The sequence below is a fragment of the Euwallacea similis genome, chromosome 14, assembly GCF_039881205.1.
Source record: "Euwallacea similis isolate ESF13 chromosome 14, ESF131.1, whole genome shotgun sequence".
Taxonomy (NCBI): Eukaryota; Metazoa; Arthropoda; class Insecta; order Coleoptera; family Curculionidae; genus Euwallacea; species Euwallacea similis.
The window spans coordinates 445,384-457,435 of record NC_089622.1 but is presented as its reverse complement, the minus strand read 5'-3'; the positions used below and the strand labels follow the sequence as shown (position 1 = coordinate 457,435).

The 12,052-nt window shown below is 34.5% G+C and overlaps 2 protein-coding genes across 2 annotated transcripts in view; both read right to left on the bottom strand.

Annotated features, from left to right (window-relative positions):
* LOC136413470 (facilitated trehalose transporter Tret1-like) overlaps positions 1-12,052 on the bottom strand; it is a 174,342-nt gene that overhangs the window by 156,691 nt on the left and 5,599 nt on the right. The window lies entirely within an intron of this gene.
* Traf4 (TNF receptor associated factor 4) overlaps positions 1-12,052 on the bottom strand; it is a 32,929-nt gene that overhangs the window by 20,532 nt on the left and 345 nt on the right. Inside the window, exon 2 of the mRNA XM_066396956.1 lies at positions 6,612-6,663. Within this exon, the coding sequence (XP_066253053.1) occupies positions 6,612-6,663 (52 nt within the window). The remainder of the gene's footprint in view (positions 1-6,611; positions 6,664-12,052) is intronic.

The following is a 12,052-nucleotide window of genomic DNA, read 5'->3' as shown; positions in this document are numbered from 1 at the left end:
AAGACACAAAATTATTGTACTAAGACCAGAAGTGGGACACGGTTCTTATTCATAATTGAGAACAATGTACTGTTAAAGCCATTGTTGTCGCTTATCAAATGAACATCTAAAATTACTTAACTATGACAATTACGCCGCCGGGAAAATAGAATTGTTACTGAGATTTTTTGCAGATTTTAAGAAAGTTTTGCACCGATTAGCAAGTACACATTTAACCAGTTTCACCGAGCCGCTAAAGACGTATAAAAATCTGTCATATGAAGCAATTTCTTATCACTTACTTATACTTACCTATATTAGTGCAGCAGAACTCGGCTGTAACGAACACTCGATTATAAGGAACGAACAGAAAAGTCCCGTCCAAGTTTCTACAAAACTAATGTATTTTTATTCGGTTATAACAACTCGGACATAACGAACACTCGGTTATAATATATTTGTTATTTTCTGGAGCTTTAAGCTCGGTTATAACGATCCGTCGGGAGATACTGCTGTGAGCGAGCTGCCTCGAAGCTGGCTCATAGCAGTATCAATGTTCATTGTTGAGCGCAATAAAACAAAAATTATAATAATATAAATCAATTAGAAATATAAAATACCGAGTAGCTATTGTGCATAATTAATTTGTATATGTTTAGGTTTAGTTTAGACCCTTAATCAACCACTCTTCAAGTGTATACAGCTCGCGCACACTTAAATTGACGCTCATAGCAACAAAATTAATTTGAAATTCCATTGCTGGAAGTGATTTTACTGTTTAATATGGCCTGGAGAAACGTTTCTCAAAAGACAATTTCCAACTGTTTTAAACATATTGGGTTCAATACTGAGGACGGATATACAGAGGAAGATGAATCCTCTCTTGCACAATGGATTTTAACACAAAACAACAGGGAAGAAACAGAATTGGATTTTTTGGAACCAAATGCGCCAAAAACTAACACATTTCTGATTTTTGAGGAAATTGATTTAAACGAATATGACATGATTGATGAACACGTGTAAGCTGCTGAAATTGCCTAATGATATTGACATTATTCAAATAACTGTCGATGATCAACATGAAAACGGTTCGAGTGATAAGGAGGAAGTTGACAGGAATTATGAAGTTTAATCCCCACAGCTCAAGAGGCCCTTTCTGGTTTAAGGATCGTGATAAATTATGTACAGATAACTTATCTAGAAAATTAAAACTTTTTAAATGCGACAGACCTTTTGCAGAACAAACTAACTTAAAAGATATTGGAAAGCCGCAAGGTGCAAAGTCGAATTGCGGATTTCTTTTCTCCTTAAACTTCGATTTTATTGCAAATTTTTGCTGCTTTTTTTCAATATTTGTTGTTTCTTTTTCATTTAAAACATACCTATTTACTATAATGAAAAATTGTATAATTTAGCATTTGGTTAAAACAAAAATTTTGAATCAACCAGCTTTTTTTCCTCAATCGCCTATAACGGATATCCGCACATAACAAACAACCAGACCAAGTCCCTGGAAGGGTCGTTATAGCCGAGTTCTACTGTAATTGTAATTACTAATATTGACAATCACAATTGCTGCCTAGCAATTCCAATTATCCAAAAAATCATCGAACAACGCAAAAAGTCTATTAAATTATTTCTTAAAGGAATGTAGGAATCAGCATAATGGCCACTCGTGCTTCTCGGGTCCAGCAACTGCCCCGGGCATCAAAAAACGGCCATTCATAACAAGACTAGCGAGGACTCCTCGAAGACACCATTAAATAAGTCAACACGTATACACAAGTATGTTTATAATTATGATTTACATAAAACTTAGCGATATAAGGTTAAATCAAGTATCGTGAGAATGTAAGCTCACCGTTGCGGACAAATTAAAATTATAAAGGTGAGTGACATCGGGATTCTTCGAACAACGTGCTTGCAAATTGTTCGATTTGGCCTCTAAGGTTCAATAGAAAAAAATAGAGAAATACAAATTTGATGAAAATGTTAATGGAGAAAAGGCGCCGAAACTCATCTGCTGAATCACTCCAATAGTGGATCTTTGACCTCGACTTGTCGAGTTTAATAATAAATTACTTATTGCTTATAAATGAACAGCACTTGTTTCGTAACAGTTTCATGTCGATTCTTTATACCGAGGCGAACCTAAAGCACCTCTGAGTCTTAAAATACTGCCAGGTGAGTGTGCAAACACATAATGCGGATGACAGTCGTTACTTTTAATTGAGAGGCGTTTGGTCAGTAGCGGACCATGATACTACCTTGTGCTAAGACACAAGGTACGACTGGATTGCTCGAAAACGCACATTAAAGAAACCGAATTTGCGTGTAGAGTGGAGCTTAGTGGTACCAAACTTGGTAGATTTCGTGGTACCAACCTCAAATCCGATGAAGAGAAAAAACACAACTATTGTACTTAATATTCTGAAAGAATTCTTTTGTTTTGATTGTGTCTAGTGACACCACTGGTTTAATAATACGTGTCGGTTTCAATTCCCATTCTTGTAACCAACGTCCTTGCGGTCGAACTATGAAACGGGTTTCCAAGCAGCTAAATGACCTTTGAAAGAGGCACTAACCGTTCATGTACACAGTGATGCATATGAATATGGTCGCTAATTTGCCAAACTAACGTTGTCGTGTGGACACTCTGTATTACAGCTGAGTATACTAATTAAATTATTATGAATCATGTTCACTTCGAGGTGTTGAAAGTTGATTTTTCTTGCAAATGTTATGTTTGTGGTCTTGGTTGGAACCGTTAGGGATGGCTCCAACTTAGTCAGTGTAGTTATTAGTAATTAAAAGAAGGAATTTTTGTTACGTCTCCCTATTAAACTAACGGTAAAACCCGGTTAAATTTGGTTAATTAAGATTGATGGTCCGTAAATGAGCCCATTTTGGAATGCCCTACAGAGCTCTAAATATAAAGCAACAAATCATTTATTTTTGGGCAATCAGTGTATTTTTGTTATAAAAGAGTTTATAATAAAAGTAATCAATTGTGCAAGCGCAAAAATTGATATTAGATGGCCAGCTAATTCCCCGGATATGATGGTTCTTGATTTTTTCATCTTTTTTACCCTGTTGGTATGACCCTAATTTTTCATACAAAATTAATAATTATCTGGTTTCGACATTCTTGAATATCAGAGACGTACTTTGTTTCTCAAAGCCTCCACGAATTAATTAATTAAGCACATAACTTAACGAAATGAATATAAACCTGGGCTTAGTTTGTAGAATGTCCTGCAAAACCTGATTTAATTCAGGAAATGGACGAAAACGAAGGACTTGGACAATAATCTGTATAAATGAAACGAGAAAATCATTATTATTATTTATTACGAGCGATGCATGGAAATAGGTAATAACAGACTAGGAACTATTCAATTTACCATTAGCCAAGACAGTAATAATTCTTTCTTTTGAGTCATTTGTGGATTTACTTAGTACATTTATAAAGCTTATTCTTAAATCTGGACACAGGTGGAACGCCAATGAAACATGCAGGAATTCATAAACACATATTTCATATTAATGCTTCTTAGCTGAAACTATTTTAGACAAACAACAGCTGTATGAGTCTTTCAATGCAGGGTGACATAAAATTAAAGATAGCTATCTTCTGAATTATACAATAGGCAATACTAGGTACTTTAGTATAGCGAATATTATATTCATGTTGGCATTCAACTTGATTCAAACAGGATTTCAAGATATCTTTGTTCGATTTTTGTCAAAGAAACATGTTAAAATGACTTTTTTAGATGTGTTGTGTCGTTTTCACGTTGAGAAAGTTTTTTGTTTTTGTAACATTTTTGTATCTTTACAATCTCAAGAATTCCTATTCACCCGCATTATTCTTGCTTACGTATGTCCATACATTCAAAAATTCCAGTATATTCTATATTTTCTCCAGTAAAATTCAGATTCTAGTCTGCCATCTAACCTGAACTAACCTCTAGAAAGGGACCGCATACGCCCGATTTCAGGGGGTAGATTCAAACGGTCGGGTATAAAGATAGGGGCCTTCTCTCTTATTTTTTCCTCTATTCTATGCGACCCCATCCCATCTGTCAATTTTATTAAATCCTACAAACCCCGGAACCTGGCCAAACCGAACCCAGATGTGCCCTTTATATTTTTAAACGTCCTTTACCCCGGTTTGTAGCAGGGGCGAGTGTCAAAAAATCACTTCTCAAGGTTTTAGCACAGCTTATTCAGTTTGTTGGTTCTTGACTGAAATTGCGGTAATAAAACCGTTGTAAAAAAACAGGCAAAACTGACGCGTCAGGGAAAGATGGTTTTGTTTTTTACAGCAAATCTGTATTTTGTTTTAATCTTTGATTCTTAGATCTTCTTGCAATCACAATAATTGCCAGTAATGAATCCATTATAAAAAAGGCAAAATGTCTTACTGCACAAAGGAAAAAATGGTTTTGTTCTTATTTGTACCTACTTGTTTTCAATGCAGTACTAATTTGATGCTTCACCTGGTGCATCATTTTTAACTGAAAGAATGATAAAATTTCTTTGCTCACCACCCCCCGCTGCAAGAAAACACTCAAAAACCCTAATTGGAATTAAAAAAGAATTTAAAAAATGTTTAAGATCCAACAAAAAAGGCTCATAGAGAGGTTAACACAAAGATGACATTCGATATGATCCCTCTAACCGGCATCTCTAATCTGAAATATAAACGTTCAAGAGGGAGACCGTTGTGTACGAATACAATGAAGAAAACTCAACTAAGTAGAATTCTTTTGTGAGATTTTATAAGACGTTTAAACTGACATTTAGTACAGATTGGAAAGGTTTTTATGGGCAGTTCTAAACAGCTAAAATTTGAATCACAAAACGACTTAATTATTTTTGAAGTTTTTCTTCGGCATGTGTGTAAAGGTCAGGACACTGAACACTTGGCTGACCCTTAACGAGATGTCAAATGTTTCTCACACGAAGAAGCGATGTCTCATAAGGCAAAGATTTCAGGGTTGGTTGGTAGAATAAATTATTGTGTGCGGACGAAGGAAAAGCCGGCTTCACATGGCGGTTTAGTCACCTTTGTATTACCTTATACATATATAAGATTTTCTCTTAATTAGTAAGCGTAAGCTGGAGGCAAACTGGTAAATGGGTTCAAGTCCTTTATCAAACATACAGGAAAAAGTCATGTAATACTTATTACCGATTGAAAGCAAGAGTTGCATTCTCTTGGCAGCTGCAGCAGCTCCTGTCGGGCGATAGTTCAAAGAAGGAAAACATCTGCCCAAATATTAAATGTATGTACTCCCTGAGGGTTACAAATTGCTTTTCACTAATAGAAATTTTAGCTTTTATTGTTTCAAGAGTATCAAATTTTAACCAGAGGGGACGTTAAAGTTTGAAGTACCTACTAACCACAGTAAGGAAAATGGAGCAGATGTTTTAGTTTCGCTAATGGGTTAAAATGACCAAAAATAAAGTACCTTTTTATTGATACTTTAAACTTTTTCTATCTTCAGAAAAAACTCACCAGGGCTCATCCAACATATGCAGAACGATTTTCCTGTTGATACCGTTGTTTACATGCAATCTTTCTGTTCCATTCTCACAAACGGGAATCTTTTTGTTTTTTCTGCAAAAAATGTAACCCAAGTACCAAGTGGCTTTCTTAAGATTTTACCATCTGGGTACCATTCAGTTCGGTTCGTCATTAATATCACTTTGTGTACCAAGAACCGTATCGGAAGAAACAATGAATACCACTCGGAAGGGGTGCAACCGAGCATGTTACTCCGAACACTTGGGCTGTCATTTAATGCCTTTTGTCGGTTTTTCCCTGCAGGGACGTACTCAGGAGAAAGAAGAAAAATGTTATGCATATTTTTAATTTCTAAAGAAATCTGAAACTGTAAAATGTAAAAAACAACAGTCGCATACGACATTTGTAAACGCAGTAGTATTTTTTCAATATAATTTCTCTTTAATTTGGAGTCCAAAATTTTAAATGATACAGTCTTGGTTTTTACTGAATAATACTGATACAAATTGTATATCATTTATGAGTAAATTTGGGACTTCCATCTCAGTGTTGCAAATACAAAGATCATATATAAAAGGCAGTTGCAACGGTTCATTACCTTTTTGAGGTTCAAAATTAGGCTTTTTGGCCTGTTTTCGCCTTTCAAAATCCCCACATGCTACGACAGTGAGGTATTAAATTTTTTTTGTTTTAAACTATAGAAAAAGCAGAATAGCTGAATTTCAAACGCAACAGCTGCGACATTCAAGAAAGCACCGAGAAGCTGAACTTTGCGCCTTAATTCGACTCTGTGACCTTATTTACTTAGACATCCTCAAAACGGAAATGGCAAAGACAATAAAAAGATCGGATCGTGGCACATCTTTAGAACACGTGTGCTAATTTCCTACGTGTTATATGAAACCAAATGGGGTAAGGAATAGCCATTGAGTGGTTCAAGGGGTGGTCCCCGAACCGTAATTCTGTTTTTGAGACATTTGTCTTATGCGCTAGAGTCTGCATGCCATTAGCAAAAATTTATTAGCATTAAAATTTGAGGGATATGTATCTCAGATGTTTCCATACATGGTTGATTTTATTAGGGGTTTGGACTTACCCTTGCAAAATCTACAGGAATGCTGTTGTCAGGTCCAGTGAACAAGGCTTCCCTGAAAATAACATTAAGCATTGAATGAAAAGTATCGCAACTTATTTTTCTCTGCACCAGTCATGCCTTAGTTATTACGGTAAACAGGGCCCATCTGTCGTTAAATCCACAGCAATTTGTCTTGCAGAAGAATTATGCATGCCACATACTGTTGAAATTACCAGCCTCTATAATTTTAGCCTTATAAAGCACTTCCAGAAAAATTAGTACCCACTAAAGCTTTGAATAATCAATACTTGCCTACTTAGTAAATTTCTGATGTAATAATTATTGAAGTAACAAAATGCAAAATAATCCACCTTTCGTGCAAAATTTACGTAATTGAATATTTCTTTTATGGAAGTCATGGTAATTCTTGTAAGATGTGCTATAATGTCTACTATTCCTTATTAGTTTGAATCATAATTTATTAAAATTAAAGCTACTTCTATAGTATCGCGTTAATGCCAACAACCCATTCATCCTTAGAGCCAATAGTGCATACATGCAAGCCTTGACTGCTGCATTATTTGTAATCAATATTGCTTTCGATTTAATTAAGGCAGAAGAAGCGTTCATCAAGTTATGTCATCGATGGATTCATTCAGTTTTACCTTGCACAAGCGTTAATATCGACGGTTCCGTGGTCCGAAGGATATTGTTGTAAATCAAATCAGATTTTCACCAACCAAGAGAAACAACGTTTGAGCAGATGTGTTTTTGCAGAACGAGTGGGGTTTTGTGAGAATGCAACATGGCACGAGTTACATAAAATAACATTTCGTAATGACTTTCCTAGATGGTTTTTTTTCTAGTTTAGCTGTGCGTCGAAGAAACTAAAAAAAATGGAATAAATTGTGACATACTCGAGCTGTGCCCCCCTATCTATAGAACTACAACAATAATTTTTGTTACTGGTTCCATTTCTTAATTAAGTTATGAAATAGAGGTGTTTGCTTTTATTTTGTTACTCGTTGCGAAATTGAACCCCTTTAGTTACCAGTTTCGATGACAAAAACTGTCACTTTTTCAATTTTAATTGATGATAACTTTGAGATTTTCGCAGTAGCTCAAAATAAACCAAATTTTAAAAGATGGAAAAATCAACGTGGAGGTCCTCCAGGAATAAATGTCAATATCGGAATCGTTTTCAAAACGCTTCCAACTGACATGGAAACGTAGTAACTGAAGATTTCTTTTGCAAGTGTAATATTAATTCGACTTCCTGAGAATTTCGCAACTGCTTCAAGGCTGAAATTTTACTGAAGCCTGATACGAAGATTTAAAAAGCGCAAGCTAAAATTTAATTCGTGATATACCGAAATTAATGTATTAAACGATAATAAATTCGATTTATCATTTCTTGATCGGGAGCTAACTGGAGGATAAAGCCTATTTAAAAAAATCTCTCAATCTCCGACATCAAGCGTGTGCCTTACCATTTCTTATAATTTCCAAGAAGGTGCATAATTTTATGCCCAGTGAACTTGTTCAATTGCAGACATCCTCATCTTTGTTTGCGCTCTGTTGCATGCGTATATAGTTTTCTGCTTATAATTAAAACTATTCAAATTTAAAAGCAGTTTTATTTAAAAAATTAATGACTTATTAGTACGAATTGTTGCCTCTGGTCGGTAGCTCATAGTTGCGCTACATTTTTAATAATAAATACCTTTTGAATAAATAACTAGTTTGTCGTGCTCTGATAAATTAGTGATTAGGCAATGAAGCTAAGTGAAGAAATTCATTTTTATTATTTATTTTTCTTTAAGTATTTCATCCACTTGTAACATACAAGAGTCATCCTCTGGAAAGAAAATGACATCTTAATGTAGAAAGTTCAATTCATTGTTTTGAAACAAAGAGTTCAATTTGGTTTCTGTCAAAGTTCGCCGCACTTGATTTCATATTTCTATCAATCGTAAAATGGCTTAAAGACCTATTGTTTAAACAGGATTTAGAGTTAAATTAGATTATTTATTTCATTTCCATTTTAGCAGCAACCTTCAAGATTTGCACTGTAATGCTTGCGATTAGATGACTAGTCCGTGTTCAAGAATACGTTCAGACTAGTATTTGCAGACCCTGATGGATTTTAATTTTACCGTGGAAATAAAGAAAAATTCGCGAATTGTGTTAGAAAGTTTCACTGAATTAAGATCATGTCAGTAGCAATATCGGCATATTTTAGACCACGATTAGAAAGAAGTGGAACTATGCTCCCAATATAAAGCAGAACATATGGTATGTTGAATTAACCACATAATGAAGGCAAAACATGCTTTTTTAAACCTTTTTTCGGTAATCTGAAAGGAATATTTTGCTTCAATCTGGACGCAACAAATACGGGAGTCATTGCGTACAAATTACTTAGTAATTGCTTAGAATGCGAAAAACTCCTCATACAAAGCTTATGATAGGTACTACGCTTTAATAATGCAATAATAACTACATTTAATAGTAGCTTATGACGGTTATGAATTTTAATTAAAATAGAAATAAATTTCCTAACTAATTGCTGTAGTCTGTATAGCGTGAGCAACATGATCGTTTGATAGGTGGAACAGACCGGTAATGATAATTATGAAAAGTAAATATAAAAGATTTTCTGTAATGCGATGGAAAATATTGCACACCGTTATCATGTGGGAAACATTTAGAAATAAATTGCTAATAACATCAAGAATTAGTTATAAAAACTCTGTAGAGGTATTTTAGTCTTACAAAGACGCCAAAGTTAGCTTTAGGGTAATATTTATAAATCAAATAGGGAAATTTTTGACTCCCGCATTACGTCTAAATATACTACTTCTGAATTTTCGTGAATTCATATATAATTCTTCTTACCGGAAGGAGTGATCTAACCAGCAATAAGTCTTCTTGTGACATAACATCAGCTTATTAAGAGTCAATAGTTAATGGTGAGGTACATTGTCCCCTAATTCGAAATTTAAACTTTGCACCTATTGTCCTACACAACTCTCCAATTTTTACGTGGAAATCTAAGTTTAAGTTCTTGTAAGGGGACCCGTGTATTTTATATGCTGATCACCTAGGTCTCTTTAAGTCGATTCAAATAATATAAGATTTTGCATATTTATCTCTTTTAGTTCTCTGGAAACATCCAAAACTGTTCTAAAACTCCCTTTAAATTTCCTAGGTTGCGTTTCTTTAATAAAACCGGCTATATCCGGATTTCCAAACCCGATGCACATACCAAACATTCCAATGTCGAGTGTTTTAGCGCCACATTCTTCCTAAAAAAGAGATTTGCCAGAAGGAATGTGGGTCACTGGGTCACCACAGAGAAGGCAGAGCGCGAATAGGTCGAGACGAAAGCTAAATAAGGACGCCTATATGTGGAATACAGGACAAATCCGTGGAGACGAATTGTTCAAATCGTATAGCTATCCTTGTCGCGCGTCCCTGGTCCTGCTACTCAAGGAGAGACGGATGATAATATTGCAGACGTTCACCTAGATGTCTCTTTCGTTTGCCTCATCATAACCTCAAAAATGTTTGTTTGCAGGTAGAAGTTGAATATTGCGTTATTTACAGTAAAATGTGATTATTTAGTGGAAATTCTATGGGGGAGCTTTTATTATTGATACTTAGGAGTAATACCAGGTTAGTTTTATTAAGTTGAGCCCAGATTTGGTTGACTATACCATCTATTATTGCTTTTCCCTTGCTTCTCTTGCCCTATGTCTAGAGTCGACAGTCAAGTAAATCTGATTAACGAAACGCTTTTTAAGTAATTCTTTCCCGTTACTAGAGAAAATATTCATCTCATTTGTGTACTGCGTCGAAAATAAAACATTTCAGACCGCATGTATGCACGTAATTCCATTAGATGTTAAGTGTGAATTTCAAATTTAGAAAGCAAACTAGATTTAAATATGTTGCAAAAAACGTAATATCCATTTAACTACAGTTCACTAAGTACCTGTCGTCAAATCTTAAGCAACTTATCGCGATAATGGGTTCATTTCAAAGACATAGATCTCTAGTACTGTTGAAATTTCCTGCGGTTCATTATCTTAATAGATCGCATGTAAACTGAAATGTAATCACATATTTAACTGAATAGAAAGCATTTACTCTGCATATTCTATTGAAGATAAGACTCAGCTACAGTAATGTTTTACTTCTAGCTGTTTTTAAAGTTCCTCCTAATTTAGTTAAGGGCTGAAAAAAGGGTAAATCACTGATATAAGATTAAATCTCTCATTAGAAGAGTTTATTTACGTGCGATTGTTTCCATCAATGTGTTAAGCATGTATTACCACATGATGAGTTATTGTGCCTTATGAACAATGGCCAATCCCACCCTCCGCACTGACTGATGACGAATACAATTCTCATTGTGTTAGAACATGTCTTGAATGTCGGAAAAGCAATGATTAAATCGGTCTAATTTGTAGCAAAAATTGTACAGTGTTTGATACTTTAAATGTTAAAAATGATTATTTAACTCAAACTAACTGAAAAATACACATTGATAAAAAAATTGATTACTAAAAATATAGAAATGCCGCCCAAAATACATTGTTCACGCATTATTGCAATAGTTTCATAAATGATACACATCCTACAATTTTCCAGATATTTACTTCAATTTTGAATCAAAATTCCTAATATAAATCATGGCATAAAGCCTGCTCCCGGATATTCGGGACTTTCCACAGTACCTTTAGAAGTTACGATAATTCCGAAAACTTTCATCCGATAAATCACACGATTTTTTCTGGATTTCTGAGCAGTTTTTAGGGCAATGCTTTTTAAATATAAGCAATCAAGAACATACCTCAAATGTCTTGGGCTTTTGTCAGTTTTATAGACATCATTTGCCTCAATTCGGATCTCACATAATCGCTTTCAAGGAATTTTTATATCTATTCATTTTTGCAGTTTGAATGTAGTACCTCTCAGGAAGGTTTGCGTATTTTTAGTCCTGAGAAAGACTCATATTTAGGTCGAAACGATGGCATTCTGTTAACGTTAACACTGATTAATTTATTCAATATTAATTTCACTGGTTAACTTGATAAGGCCGGGAAATTAACATAAAACTAAATCAGCCGAAAAGTGCTTTTCTATCAGTTTTTTTGGCAATATGTTATCCGACATGATCAAGTTTGGAATTCTGTGGATGTTAAACAATGTTCTGTCCAAGAGAGAGTTTTGGATAATATTTTGTGTATTTTTAGATATATTTTTTTATTATTACATTTTTTTAAAGTAATTTTTTAAAAACATTTTTGAGTTCTTCGACTCCCTATTTTGAATTAGTTCAGGCCAGTTCGCCAAACCTCTATAAGATGACACCTTAGATAATATTCCCTTGCTTTCAAGAGAACTGTATAATCTCAACAGGTCACAAGTATTGAGGCCCGATAAGGAAATTTTGT